General features: G+C 36.3%; 1 protein-coding gene across 1 annotated transcript; it reads right to left on the reverse strand.

Moving 5' to 3' along the window:
* Positions 1–616: 616 nt before the first annotated feature.
* On the reverse strand, positions 617–14,101 carry LOC116331965 (scavenger receptor cysteine-rich type 1 protein M160-like). Its single transcript, XM_039604571.1, has 19 exons — positions 14,039–14,101; positions 12,463–12,783; positions 12,131–12,229; positions 11,760–11,981; positions 11,410–11,601; positions 11,143–11,294; positions 10,161–10,305; positions 9,600–9,914; positions 8,243–8,548; positions 7,660–7,956; positions 6,904–7,209; positions 6,081–6,377; positions 5,517–5,789; positions 4,879–5,045; positions 4,368–4,470; positions 4,032–4,190; positions 3,515–3,610; positions 1,636–1,788; positions 617–1,488 (listed from the first exon to the last, which is right to left on the reverse strand). Exons 1-19 carry the CDS (start codon positions 14,097–14,099, stop codon positions 1,304–1,306), a joined length of 3,849 nt encoding a protein of 1,282 aa, XP_039460505.1. The 5' UTR covers positions 14,100–14,101; the 3' UTR covers positions 617–1,303.
* Positions 14,102–16,274: the final 2,173 nt, after the last annotated feature.

Raw genomic sequence — 16,274 nt, forward strand, 5'->3', positions numbered from 1 at the left:
ATTAGTGAAAGAGTTAACCTGAAAGAATTGTATGTAACATTTTCATTTTCAGAGCTTCAGAGACTCTAAAAGCGACGTCTTATTGATAAAATGGCTTATTGTGCTGTGTATCAAACTATATATAGCATACATAACATACAGTTTGATACTCAACATCTAAGCCATTTCCAAAATCCCCGAGTGTCTGAGGCATCACTAGATGTACTTAAAGGATGACACCTAAAAATGTCATTCACTTTTGTCAGTAAAGCAGTGTTATTCATCCCTCCAGTGGGTATGAACAGGATGTAATCTCAGCTGGGAGTAGGGTAGAGCTTGGGAGTTAGCAGCTAATCATAGTGCTGTCCAGTTCTGTTAGCAAAGTACATCCGTAATTCACAGTGACTTGAAATGCTAATGTTGACTAGTGCTGAAACAAAATGTACCTACCAGCGAAACTAAACACGATGAAAGATCACTCACCTGTGACTCAGATATGTTTCTGTAAAGTTGAGCATCTTTAACATGAGGACTAAAGAGACCAGTTTCAAAATACCAACAGCACTGGTATTTCAGGTTGGACCATTTACTGATAGAATGTGTTAAATGAAACAAAATCACTCAGAAAGACAAAAGATGGCAACCAAAACTTATTGAATTCTTTATGTTTTAAAGAGTATACTATATTTAGAACAGTAGCTTAATATTATGAGGCACGCACTTATTTGTTTCTACACAGAGTTTGATGAAAATATCGATATTACACTCACATTTATAGCTGAATATAAATGTAACAAGGCAGTTAGCTTAGCTAAGCCTGAAAACAAGAAGCAGGAAGAGGCTAGCTGTCTCCCCGCCTTTAAGAAGCTGTAAGCTAAGCAAACTATTTTAATGTCCATCTATCTATCTATCTATTCGCTAGCTCATCTGTCGCATCAACATCACACATTTAAACAAAGAAAACTGAATGAAAAATGTAATACTACACAGTATAGACATGTTTGATAAAAGCTTTACATTCAACTACTATTAAACACAACATCATGGAATGATTTATTGATAACACTAGTATCCGTCTTTTTTGTTACATTTTACATTTTAAGTTTTTTGCTATACAGGATCAATGGAAGAATTTAAATTCTTTTAAAATTAAGTTCTTGCTTTAAATGTAGTTTTCGTCAAGGAATTTCAGTAAATGTATGTTGCATCAATAGATTTTAATTATTTTGTCCTCTTATTTTTAATTAGAGAAAAAGAACTGTTAATTTTGTCAGGAGCCACTTTGTGAGACTTTTTTAAAGTAGTTTCTAAAGCCGCATTTGGCTCACTCATCTTGATCTGGCTCTAGGTAGTCCTCATCCCTCTTCACCAATCCTGGGGCTGCTGTGTTTAAGTCATGTTGTGTTTCAGGGCTGTCGTGGACCTCTGCTGTAGTCTGTGCAGTTTCAGGGACTGTATCGATGTCATCATAACTCTCCTGTGGATCTTCCACTTCATAGGTCACCCCGTCTGTCACAAAGAAAAATATTTGGCACATATTACACACTGACTAGTATCATAGATGCCATTTTCAAATTTGAAATTTATTGGTACTGAAATGTGAAAACAGTGTGTTCAAACTGGTTCAGAACTTTCTAGTGTTTTCATTATGGACACCTTCATGAACGTTGATGTCTCGGGCAGCAGGAGCAGTAGTGGCCGGAAAGGTCAGGGGTCGAGCCTCATCTGCTTCATCAATATCATCATAAGGTAAAGAGGAAACACTCCGCCCATCATTCTCTGAGACAAATTCAGTCTCAGATCTGAATCCTGAATGAAAAAAAGCTAATGTTGGATTACAAAATAAACTCCCACATCCCAGATCTGTGCCTGTTTTTTATTTTTAAAGAAACTGGGAACTGTCTGAAATAAATCTAAGGCAGGAAAATACTTGAACAAAAAAGGGGTCTACTATAGAAAGAAAGGAACACTTTAATAAACAGGAAATGTATTACTTTTCCATTTGTGACAGTGTCAGAAAGGTGATAATTCTACCTTAAGGTTATTATTGATCTGGTAGCAGCAAAGTCTGTCAACTCTACGAAAATAAGTGATGAGCTAGTGATACTGCTAAAGACTCAAAAAGTATACTGTGTGTGCAGTCTTATCTATTTTACTGAAACATGGTTGAATCAAAGCATCTCAGACTCTAATGTCTGGACAAACAGATAAATACAGTGGTGAGAAAAAGCTTTTTTCAGCTGAGGCAGCTCTGTAAAGTAAAACCTTTTATTTCTTTTTATGACTTGGAGAGAGTTTTACATGCATTTGTGACCACTCACCTTGATTTTTGTAATGGACTTTATATTGGTATTGATCAGGCTTCACTATCATGCTTGCAAATGGTCCAGAATGCTGCTGCTCGCTTGTTGACAGGGACACGCAAAGGTGAGAACATTACCCCTGTTCTTGCCTCTTTACACTGGTTGCCTGTCCATTTCAGAATTCATTTTAAAACTTAATGTTTTGCTTTTAAAGTTTTAAATGGCCTGGCTCCTTCTTACCTGTCAGACCTTCTACACCGATACACTCCACAAAGGTCTCTCAGATCAACTGACCAGTCACTTCTGGCTGTCCCCATATCGAGACTGAAACACCTGGGGGGACCGAGCTTTCGCTGTTGTGGCCCCCAAACTATGGAATAAATTTCCCCTCCATCTCCCCTCCAATTTTATTCATTCTATATCTTATTGTCTATTTTACTGATGTTTTAATATTTAATATACTGAATTATTTTTATTTTTATCTTCTTTTTCATTTATGTATTTATTTTATTGTTATTTATATTTATATCTTTGTCTGCTTAATGTATGGTTTTTAACTGCTATCTCTGTTTTATTATTGGAAAGCACTTTGATCAACTTTGTTGTTTTTAAAGTGCTATATAAATAAAGTTGGATTGGATTGGATAACGTGTATATACCTGGTTTCACTCTCACACGATCTGACAAAGAAGCTAAAGGTACTGGCTAAAAAAAAAGGTGGGGGTCTGGATTTATAAGTGAACAAAAGATGGTGTAATCCTGTCAAAGAGAAGATGTGTTGTCCTGATATTACTTTTTTCTGGTCTTTGTATCCAGACAGAAGTCACTTTGAAAGATAATTTTACTTTTTAAATCTGTTTTATGTCTGTCTTTTTTGAATTTAGGTGAAATTTAAATTTAGGCACCTTCAACTCGACGGCAGGGAGGATGACGTTGAAAAGGATAAAAAAACATATTTAAAACAGGAAAGAATGTAATTTATATGGGCAGAGCAACTGACATTCTTGATATAGTACAGTTATTTAAAAATAAGTTATGAAGACAGAAAACTGTAGTACTAAGATGCAGTAGTTAGTGTAAAATATAACAGTGTAGGTGGTGCAGCTTCTTATATTATCGTGCCCAAATTAAAATAACGATAGTGGTGGTGTGGAGTTTATCAAAGGCCATTAAGCTATGGACTTTAAACACTGTTTAGAAAAAAAACAGATAAAACTGAATGAATGACTCACTGCCACGACTGAAGTCTTCCATCTCATTGTCTTTGTCCATGACGTCCTCATAATCTCCACTTTCAAACTCCATTTCTTTCCCTGGCAGCATTCTTGCTGAAAGGTTACAGTGTTATAGATTTACTCATACAGCAACAGCTGCCTCACCAATGCACTGTGCTAATGTACCAGTGAGTAACTGTACAAGGAGCACAAGAGCATGAAAAGCACAACACATGCACAGGTGTGCTTAATTTTCCCTGTTCTGTATTTACATTTGGTCGAGTTTGGTCGAGCTGATGTGCTCCTTGTGCAATCAGCAGCACTGACGGCATTATTTGAAGTCAGAATTCAGTCAGTATGCTGAAAGACTGCCCTCTAATGGCAAAAAGTTTCCAACACCTTTTTCCTTTAAGCATGAAAGATCTGGATTGATCTCATGTTCAGTCAGGATTTTTACGCTTTTTAAGGTAATTCATTAGAGCAAAAACAAACAAAAAAACAACATGTGTGTAAGTCATGTAATAAATATACTCACCTAAAGCTCTGGACTCCCTGACTCTCCTGACATACAATCGTATAAATGAAGAAATCAAGATCACTACAACAAGAAGAAATATCACACCCACGATAACAGGTCCTTTGGGTATAGGCGGACGTGTTGGCGGTGGTGGTGTGGGAGGCTCTGTTATATAGCCTGAAATCAAACACAGCCAGGTTATTATGCTTTTTCTGGATTCAGTCACAGTGAGTTTCAGTCACAATTTATCAGTATCACGTTAATCAAAGTAAGTCAGCTCAGATTTAGAGAATACAAAAAGTGTCTTTCTGTCAAAAACAACTAATTGATTGAGGGCTTTATGGTTTCTCTTACAACTGATTGTAGCTGGAAAAGCGTTTCCACAGGAACGTTGCTTGACGGCACGCTTGACGTCCATGGTAACATCAGTGAACTCCAGTGTTGTTTCTAAGTTGACCTTGAATCAAATTTAAACTTTTTCACATTTAGAGATACAGCCAGAATAAAAAAAACACTGAAATTTCTCTGGCAGTAAAAAACAGGCCTGACTGAAGCATCAAAGCAACACACAGCAAAAGAAGTCACTAGAAGTCCAGACCAAAAGTATTGGGACATTCAATTTCTTTTATATTTCTGCAAACTTTGTGTCAGCAAAGTGTCCAGAAAGTTTTTGACTTCAAACATTTGGTCAATTTGTGTTTATTCAGATACACGTCTCATGCATTTCTTTCCATTTTATAAACCTAAATATTTTAAATGTGAGATTCCAGTCTGCATTATTAGATGTAATTAAGCTGAGATGCAGAGCCAGTAGAATATGAGACAAATCAGTGACCGCTTCAAGAAGCAGAATGTAAAGATTTACCTGTTTGTCTTCCTTAGAGCTGCTATGGGTCACATTATTAATTTCTTCACAGAGCTTTGCGTTTAAGTCTTGGGAAGGATTAAATAGACATACTCTTTCCCACTTATCTCGATAACTGACATAAAGGACACCTCCATGTTTTTCAGTCGTGCGGAACTTTACACTTTCTGTAAAAGCACAGAAACTGTGTTTAAAGAAGGAAACAAGCTCATCCACTTCTGTCTGACAAATATGATGTTAGAGATGGTCAGCTTAGCTTTAGCAAAATCACTAGAAGCAAAACAAGCACCTGTCATCACTTTACATTTATTAAAGTTGGAGTGTAAAACATGTGTTCAACATATTTTTATTTATTTATTTTTTTTTTTTTTAGAAATTTTCAAAAAATAACTCAGATTGCTGGACAGAACCTGCCAGAGTATCAGTGTCATGGTTTGCAATGCAAATTATTTAGGGCTTCGCTATCTTATGAGCTTGACAATGTCATTTTACTTTAAAGAAATAATCTTCTGTTTTATAATATAAATTACCCCAAGATAATAGATTAAAATACTACCAAAATTAATAGAGGACATACATGTATGTACTGTATATAGGGATGAGTCTATAGAAAGAGAGGTGTATGGACTCACACTTACCACTACAAGTAATGAACACCGCATTTGTGTCACACTTTCCTTTAGTCCTCCTGCACTGGCCAATGATGGAATGGTACTTTTCACAGCTGACATGGTAAATGTTACCTGAACCCCTTGATGGAGCTTTGGGTTTAATGAAGACAGCATTGCCACAAAGCTTTTCTTGGCAAACTTTGTGTGCATAGGATAGATCCCAGTTACTAGCACACACTGGAACGCCATCTATCCTCACTTCCCCACTACAGTTGTGTGAAAGGCTGACACTGGGCTCCTCTGGGAGGCAAAGCAATAAAACACTGCAGTCAAGTATTGATAAAGACATAAAGCACTGAAGTGGAAATGATCAGTTAATCATCTCTGCACTACAAAGTCAAAATATGAAGCACAAGTCCATAATCAAATAGTTCATTTAACACTTTTAGCTTTGGTTTGTTACTTTATCCAGTGTATCTGGAATAATTCTCTTTCACACTCCTAGAGTCTTGTTTCACTCTTCAGTGTTTCCAGTGCAAATGTAAAAAGTCTGTGATCATTTAAGATCAGTCCTGCTGATATAAATCTTACTTTGGCATTCAATAAAGACTGGCTCCTTCCTTGAGGGTGTGGTTTTATTTTCACACTCCCAAATGCTTCCTGGATTTTTACCACAGCTGAATCTTTTGTTCCAAAAAGAATCTATTTCAATTGTTTGGGGGTGGCTTTTATTTGTTGATTGGTGTCCACCACAGTCCATATCCTGGCAAAGCTTTTCCTTCTCAGTTTCACTGAAGTTTTCTCTGGAAACAGCACTGGGTCCCTGTCTCCAGTGAACCAACACTGTTCCACTACAGGCCTTTTTGTCAGGTACCATCGTCCTCCATTCTGAGACAGACAAGAGAAACAAAAAGTTCACAAAACATGATGTAATCAACAGGATCTGAATGATATAAATAACACAGTCTGCACACAGAAATGACATTATGATCCTGCATCAAATTAAAGTTTTACATTTTTAAAGTTTAGCTAACCTGCTGACTGCTGTGTAAATAAAATAATTTTATAGAGTGATAACAAAGAGATGACAACTGATGACAGAGATATTTTTATAACCATCAGACTGCACAGGCTAGCTGTTTCCAGCTGATTCCACACATTATTTAAGTGAGTCAGACTGTGTGGCAGAGCCATACTGGTGACATGGACAACAAGCAGAAAAGAAAATAGTAAAACTGAGTAGAACAAATATGATTAATGAAGGTGATGATGTTAAACTTCTAACCTTTATTTCACTAAATTTCAATTTAATTTCCAACCCTTTATGTTAAAATTAGGCTGAAGGACCAAACAATAATTAAGAACTTGTTGAAACAAAAGTGACTGTAAAAGAAACAAAGATCATTATACACACCAGAGCATCGGAGGCCACTGTGTTTGCAGGCAGCTGTAGAAGCAGTAATATTGCTGCATGCAGATAATGGACTGTTAGCATTTGCAGTGCAGGTTAGGTTTAAAATGGCTAATTTATCTGCTGCAGGTCCAAAGTAGGGAAGAGTCTCGACAGCATCACCACATTTAAGCTCCTGACAGATGGTGTTTCGATTGTTAGTGTCTTTGAGAGCATCCTCGCACACAGGGATCCACTTCCCCTCATACTCCACCTCTATGTTTCCAAAACATTTGTAACTGGGAATGCTAAATCTGGGCTTGACACTACCTGAAACAAAAGAATATCAAAATAATACCATATATTTACAATACTCTTATTTTATTTTTAATTAGAATTTTAAGCAACAAGAACCATCAACATCTTAGTGAAAACATGAAATAAGTGTAAAGAATTTCAGTCTGATAGCTTCAGAAAGATTCATATTTGCTTCTTTAAAACAAATTAGCTTAATTATGAAAAACAGTATTTACACAGATATTTTTAAAACATTTGAAGGAACATTTAAAAACAGATTAATGTCTTTTTGTTTGTTTTTTAAATTCTGGTATGCTGTAACTTAGTGACAAAAAAAATCAACCAACCAATAAATTGGAGCAATAAAACTGGCACTTTTTTCAAAGGTACCAAATGAGTTGAAAATGAAACTTTTTAAAAAGCGAAGATATGACATTTATTATATTTTTGCAATATAAAAATATTTTTAAAACAATTAATTACCTGAGCAAACAACATAGGCTGGTTTTTGATTACAGGAGTTATCATTGTCCTGGTTTTTGACAAAGATGCTCTGTGTCAGGTCAGTAGTCTGACTTGTTGTGTGTAAACTCTTGATGATGATATCACCATCTCTGGGACTGTTGTGGGCTTTTATGGGCGTCCCACAGTTCAGCTTCTCACACAGCTTCACAGACTTGTCTTCTGTCCAGGTGTCTGCACACATATCTCCTTCCTTGCCTTCTACACGAATCTTGACTTTTCCCCAGCAGCTGTTCGTCAACCTCATCTCAATATTTCCTGTTGTGACATTGAAAAAGCAAAAGTTAAGAGGAAACTAGTATCAGCAGATATTTCACAACTTCTTAGACCGAGCTGGGTTTCAGAAAAAACTGAAAATAGTAGAAACTTGATTGAGAGAAAACAAGGAAGTGAATGTACATCTATGGACATTAAAAGGTAAAGTCTGTTCTAAATAAATTGTCTCTTCTGGGTGGATCACATTACAACTAGTGACACAATAAATCAATTCCATAATGACTTTAGTCTTAGTTTTATACTTTAACTCATTCACATTTCACATTACCTGAACATTTCACATGGGCAGTAGAAGTTTGGTGGTCAGGAGGCAGAGGTGTAGTTTGGTTACACTCAAAAAGAGACTTTTTTCTGGATGAGCAGCTAAAAGAGTCTTTCCAAACTTTATTAATCATATCAGCACTAGAATTGAAAGAAAAGCTGGTAGCGTTCCCACAATGCATCTGCTGACACACTGTGTCTGCAGACTCTTGGTTCCATGTCTCTTTAGACCCAGAGAGCCAGTAGATTTCTCTGCCATGCTCTATCCCCACATGACCAGAACAGGTTCCATTCAAAAACACCACCTTGTGACCTGATGGACACAAAAATAGGAAAGTGGTGTATAAACACATATTTGGTGAAAAAAGCTGAATGGAGATAAAACACAGTCTGGGCTTATTGCAGCATAACTAAGTGATTGTTCAGGGTCATCTTATTGGGCACTAATTATAACCTTTATCAAAAAGGAAAGTTTGAAGCCTAATCTTAAAATAGAGAAGGTGTTTGTCTACCAAATCCAAACTGGGAGGTGATTCCACAGAAAAGGGGCCTGAAAGCTGAAGCCTCTGCCTTCTATTCTGTTTTTAGGAACCACAAGTAAGCCTGTAGTCTGAGAGGGAAGTGCTCAATTGGCAATGTAAGTTCTTTAAGACCGAGCCTGATTATTCAAGACCTTGCATGTGAAGAGAAGGATTTTAAATTTTATCTAGGGATCCAATGAAGAGAAGCCAAGATAGGACAAATCTACTCTCTCTTGTACTCTCCCTGCATCATTCTGGATCAACTGAAGGTTTTTACTGGAGGCCAATTTAATGTTTATAAGATTATAAAATATACTGAGTTTTATCTCTATAAGCAAAAAATGAGCATCGTCTTTAAGACTTTCCTTACTAAGCACGTAACTGTGCCAAAAATAATCTTTTAATTAAATTTTTGAGTAAAAAGTCAGGGTAGTATTTTAAAGAAAAAATGTTTATATGACATGATAAATTAAAGTTTTAGTGTCTTATTTCACTTTTATGATCAAAACAGTTTAACAAATCCCTTTCTTAGTCTGGAAGTATTAAACTGTAGGTATGGAAGGACTGTTGAGCCTGAAGGAGCTCTAGGAATAAAAAGAGAAGTTAACTAAGCTCAGGGAAAAAAACATTTTCTTTTCTTCTGACTGACATCTATGAATGAAAATGTCTTTTTCCTGGTTCTAACATTTTATGGTATTTTAGTTTATGGTATTTGATATTTACCAATATCATCAGTGATAGCAATTGAAAGGCCAAAGATAGATAAACTCTTCCTTTAAGAAAGGAAACAGTTTCTCCAGCTAATGTCACTGAAGGCCAGAGAAATTATAACGTGACACTCACCCTCACAGGTGATTCCAACTGCTTCCGTTTCCTGATCTGAAAATTGGTTGTTTGAGTTTGAGTTGGCTGTTAAACACTCAGATATCTTTGATATCTTCTTATTTGTTGGACACGTTAATGACAGGAAGCTACCAGAACCCTGACTGAATTTTTCAGTTTTGCCTTTTTCCCCACATTGCAGTTGTTTGCAGACAGCTGCTGACTGATCCTCTGTCCATCCTTTTGCAGGAACTTTCCTCCACTGGCCCTCATGCTTTATCTCCAATCTTCCAGCACATCTTCCAGGACCATCTGCCAGTTTCACCTCCACACTGTCTGTACCATGACAATAAGAGATTTATCAGCCACGAAACACAAAAAGATTAAATAAATTAAATCAAACTCTTGATGAACACATTTTGGGAAAATTTAATCAGAATTTGACAATGTCACAATTTCATTGAATGAAGTTACAGATTTTCTCTCTCGACAGACAATTTATTGCAGAATTTAAAATCCCATTATAAAAGCAGACAAAGGCCATCAGCAGCCACTCTGTACATTTCCACTGCTGTATCTCACCTGAACACACCACATAAGGTTGTTTTGAACACTGGATATTGTTGCCATGCTCAGCCTGACAGTGCCACAGTGAGGACTCCGTGCCTTTGCAGCTCACATGGTCCATTATCCCTCTTGAATTTCGAGGTTCTTGAGTATAAATCAGCTAGAACAAAGCATTTATGAGTTTGCTTTATTTCATTGACAGACAGAAAACACAGACTGATTTAAAGACAATGAGTCACTGCATACTGTTAGCCTGGGAAAAAAAGAGTGGTGAACTAAATAAAAATCACAGACAGTGGAATAACTTAAGTTACCAAACAGTACAGATAAAACTCACATCCACTTGTTTGGTTGGATTGATTAGGAGCTCAAACTGTTGAACTTACTTTAAACATTTTTAATTTTAATTCATTTACTTTAATCCAGGGTTTCCAACTCCAGGCCTCGAGGGCCGGTGTCCTGCAGTTTTTAGGTGTGTCAGTGATCCAACACAGCTGATTCAAATGGCTAAATTACCACCTCAACATGTCTTGAAGTTCTCCAGAGGCCTGGTAATGAACTAATCATTTGATTCAGGTGTGTAGACTCAAGGTGAGATCTAAAACCGGCAGGACACCAGCCCTTGAGGCCTGGAGTCGGGGACCCCTGCTTTAATCATTTTGAGGTTCAAACAATGCCATATTGATCAAATCAAGTGATAATTAAAATTCACAAAATAAACATTTGTTGCAACCCTGTAAAAAAGCATCAATCCAACCATAGTGAGGAGAAAAAGCTACATGGTGATCACTAATATTCTTGTGACATCAAAGAAATATATAATATTGTTATCATCTCCAGCAGCTTTTACTTCATGTGCATTCAGTATTAATGGTGCACTTTAGTACTCTAATTACAATAAACCCAGTAGCACTGCTGTATGGACAGTTTCTGATACACTCAGTATCCATGTATCAGAACAACAGGTAACTTATGGTGACTAAACTTGAAAACTCACTTTCCCGCATCCAAGCTCCTTGCAGACTAATTCAGCTTCCTTTTCAGTCCAGGTGGAGGCACACACAGGCTTAACTGAACCATTCACTTGAATATTAACTGTACCATAGCACTTGCTGTCTTTACCAGAGTGCAGAACTACTTTAACTTCATCTGAGAGGGAGAGAGAGAGAGAGAGAGAGAGAGAGAGAGAGAGAGAGAGCAGTTTTACAGTGTGAAGTGTTTGCTTGGAAGTTGTTTGTGTTGGAATATAAATGTGTTGAATTACCTGTGCAAGTCACATTAAGGTTTTTGTTTGTGCTGTTGTTTGGGCTGAGAGAGTTACCACAGTGCATTTGCTGGCACACATCAAAAGTAAAGTTGTCCTGTTGAACAGGTACCCAGGTGTTATTTTCTTCTTTTTCCAGCTGCCCAGAACACACATTTGACTGGTTTCCTTTGAGCTGCAGTCTCATATAACCTGTTCATAAAAACACTTTCACCATATTCAATATGTAACACCTTTTACCACGGCTTTAAAATCAGTTTACCTAATGTCTGTCTGCGTGTGTGTGTGTGTGTGTGTGTGTGTGTGTGTGTGTGTGTGTGTGTGTGTGTGTGTGTGTGTGTGTGTTTTACCTTCACATATGACAGAAACAGGTTGGCATGATGCTGAATTATCCTGTTTGCCATTCACACACTGCCACAGATGATCTGGGTCTGCATTTTTAAAGGCTGAACAATCGAGCTTCATTTTTGTTGAGCCTGTGAATTTTTCACTAACCATCCTCTCTGAGGGAGGAATTTCTCTGAGTCCACCACACCCCAGACTTTCACACAGAAGACTGGCTTCTTTTTTACCTTTTTAAGAGAGGAATTAAAACAGTCCAAAACATTTCAAAAAGCAATAAAAAATTATTATAACATCAAATTGAGAGAGCAATCTTGACAATATTTGAACGGCTCTGCCATTTTCAAACATAGAAGATTAGCAAAAAGAAAATACATACCAATGCTGTTGTTACAAAAGTAACCATCAAATTTGCCATCAATGGAGTACTTGACAGCTCCAGCACATTTGTATCTATCCAGGCTCAATGTGATATTCCCTTGAAGAGCGCACTCAATTACCAACCAAATATAAATACAGATAAAAAACAAACAAACACCACAATCGATCTTTCCAATCGATCTTTCTCTATATTGGAAATTTCAATTTCCAATATAGTTCATTTTCTTAACAACTTTTAGCGAGAGTTTTTTAAGCTTTTAAAGTTGCAGCTTTTGTCAGTACTTTCAATACCCCCGAAAAAAAAGAGAAAGAAAGATCCAACAAACTTACTTGAACACTTAAGTTTTTTCACTGTGAGCTTTGAGTAATAGCTGGAGTGCCAACCAGGATGTTTACATTCCCACAGAGCGCTCTCGTCTCCTTCACACTTCAGTTCATTGAGCCAGATCGTGCTGTCTTCTGAAGGCTTAAGAATATCTGTTACTGAGCTGTCCACAGGTTCCCCACAGTGAGTGCTCTTACAAACCACTTTTTCAGTGTTCTTGTCCCAGTGTGTATCACCAACATAGCCCCATGTGTTGTTATGGTAGACTTCAAGGTAGCCTTCACATGGGTAGCCTCCTTTGTTTTTTAGAATCAGTTTGTCCTCAGCTAGGAACACACAAGGTTTATACAGCAAATTATTATTATTGTTATGATTTTTTCATGGCTGACTTACTTTTGGGAACTGCAAAAAGTAAGTCTCCCGAGGAGAACAGGGAAACTACACTCAGAAAGGCCCCAGGCTGGATTTGAACCACTTTCTCACTGTGAAGTGACAGTACTAACCACTGGACCATCGTGATTTCCGGCGAGGGCTAAATTTGCTAATGGGCCAAAATAGCATGCGAGTACAATCCGGATGTATGCTGATGGATGTGGTTAGTTTTATGGATGATTTACAAATATTGCACTGTTTTAAACACAGGTGCAGTCAGCTCATTTCAATATCAAGGACAACATCAGCTTGTGTTCTTAATTTAAATATTCTCCTCACTATATTTCGTACCTGCATCTGCAGAATCAGTTACAAAAATCTCGGACTTCCCACCTCTGACACGCGCCTCTTGTCACTGAGCTCTTTGTAAATACTGTACTTTCCTTAACTTTTTTTTTTTAACAGCAAAACCCAGTTTGCAAAGTCTTGATTTTTTTTAAAAATACAGAAATCTGGACATACACTTGAATTGAACTGTTACATTTCTGCAACAACTTGACCTAAAAAAAAAGCTGCTATTTAAATAAAACAATTTTACATATAGGTTTTAAATAAAATGAGAGAAGGAGAGTCATAGGTGCCCACTGGTGTGATTGTGAGTGCGACTGGTTCTCTGTCTCTATATGTTTGCCCTGTGATAGACTGGCGACCTGTACAGGGTGTACACTGCCTCTCGCCCTAAAATAGCTGGGATAGGCTCCAGCTCACCCTGCGACCCTGACCCGAGAGAATGGATGGATTTTAAAATATAAATAATATTTTAAAGTTATTTCAAGGATTCCTTCCTAAGTTGAATTTGACACAAAAGTACTGCATTGATTGTTTTGTGGGTTTTTTGGTTCAAATTCAGTATAACATCTGGACTCAGTTCTAACGCATTCACACACACGCTCATATACACTCTTATTGCCTGTTTATGCCCTGTCCTTATCTTCAACGCCATGCTGCTCTGTTGTATGTTAATTGCCCCTTGGGGATAAATAAAGTTTTTCTGATTCTGATTCTGTTATAGAGAAATTTCTTGAGCTTTAAAATCATATTTGAAACATGTTAAAATACTTTAAAGACATTTTTAAAAATTTTTCAAATTAATACAAACAATTAACAATATTACTAGTGTTCAGAATGAAATAAACTGAATTAACTTGCCTTGTGAGATCACCAGCTCAATGTGAGCAAGGTGGAGAAGCAGGAGGAGGAACCACATCATCACCACAGCTCATGACTTGAGAGTGAGACAGACAAATGATGCGCTCAGCTTTATATTGCCATGGCTTCGCCCACCAAAAATGGAAATGAGCAACATACGCGCCAAAGTTAGACTCACAAATATTAACGTAGATTGAAAGAAAAGTAACACACAAGTGTGCTTACTTTATATACAGCACCTTTTTATGCTTTTCTCTTCATTAAACTAAATTTCCCCTTGATGCTGTGACACTGGCACACAACATACTGTATTAGAATGTACAATTTATCGACTGTTGATAAATTATAAATTTTAAGTTTAATAACTGATGCACATGGCTGTTTTGATGTTTTTAATTTGCTATTATTATTTTCATTTTAAATATTTCAATAAACTGATCTAGAAGTGATTTTTTTACTCAGCACTCTCTATGACATAAATTTGACGGCATTAAATAACATCTGCCTCAACAGAGTCATAATATTGCTTCATGCAACCAAACATAACATAGTTTACCAAGTTCTTTAATACTGATAAATTCAGTTAATCCATAACCAGAGAAAAAAAACAAGTGATGTTAACAAAGTCTGATGTTATAAATGCAGTTAATTTTTCTTGTGTTGCTTATGATCTTTATGCAAACGAGCACAGACAGATTACAATGTTCTTTAATACTAAGAAATTTACTTTACAAAATCAAAATAAGGATAGGTAAAAAACATAAACCAAACTTTTTTATATACATTTTTTTTATCATGAACATTTTTAGCAACATTGTAATAATAGTAACACCAAAAATATTTTTCTACAACTAACAGATAAAATAAGTTTTTGTCTTTGATTGTTTTAAATGATTCAACAGCAGAGTGTATTTGCGTGTATGAATGAGTAGTAGGGCCAGGAGTATTAAACCTTCTACAAATACCTTGTGTAGACGAGTCAGTAAAATTGGTTTTAGTTAGTTTAGTACCTTTTCAGTACAGAAACACAGTGGGATGATAAGTATTAATCACACTGAAAAGATGGTGCAGAAAGCTGCATCTGGTCAGAAGGAAAAACACACAAACTTGGAAGAGTTGGCCAGATTTGTGCAAAATGAAAAAGCTGTGAATAGACAAATGCAAGAATATCGATGCAATAAAGAGTTTGTATTTTGTATCCCAAGACGGCTGATCAACTTAGCTACACAAGGCTTTTTTAGAGAGTGTTGCAGCCGTGGCAGTTTGTCTTGAAACGGCAAATGTAACCTCCACATTTGACTTTTTTATCAAAGTATCACTTCAACTTTAATCTCAAAATATCTACTTTAATCCTGAAATAAACACTATTTATTTCTTCTTAACATGGTCCTAATACTCTGTCATAGCTGTGCCTGTTTTCAAAGAGCTCTATAAATAAAGATAGTATGGTAAATCAATTTTAAAGAGTAACATTTTGTTTAATTTAAAATTAGTTTTTTAATCAGTGTCCTTAGCCGCAGCAGACAACTGATTCCACCAGTATCGTGAAGATGAAGGTTTCAAAGCATTTGTCTTTAATGAAGTTACATTAAATGTCAACTTCTATCAGTAACCCTGATATCTGAGATCATTATGTCCTTAAACAAAAACACAAAGCCTTAGGGAGCAGCACACACAGGAAAACATCAGCTCACATCAGAGAAATGTCAAACTATTAATATTCTTAGAAAGGAAATATTATTTCAGTGAGAAAGAAAGACTTAAAGACAACAACCTCCTGCTACATTTTATCAGACCGCATCTACAAGCTGTAAAATCTGTGAAAAAAAAATGTATATTTTTTTAAAATATTTAAAAAAAAAAAAAAAAAATATATATATATATATATATATATATATATATATATATATATATATGTGTGTGTGTGTGTGTGTGTGTGTGTGTGTGTGTGTGTGTATACAGCATCCTGAAAGTAGAGAGCATGACATTTGAGTAAGGCTTTAAATAACATGAGGAAGAATCATAAATGCTACACAGAATATCCAAGTATTGTATTTTACAATGGCCAGGAGACATACACTCGGAGGGTGCATTGCCCAGTATATCCAGCATGTATACAGGATGTGATATATAAAATATGTAAATGGTAAAAATGCATCACTCTAATGGAATTATCCATCCTGACATTTTACATGTCAATGTTCCTGAACTGTGGCCACAGGTGTAAAATGAGTGT

Source organism: Oreochromis aureus, linkage group 20 (genome assembly GCF_013358895.1).
Source record: "Oreochromis aureus strain Israel breed Guangdong linkage group 20, ZZ_aureus, whole genome shotgun sequence".
Taxonomy (NCBI): domain Eukaryota; kingdom Metazoa; phylum Chordata; class Actinopteri; order Cichliformes; family Cichlidae; genus Oreochromis; species Oreochromis aureus.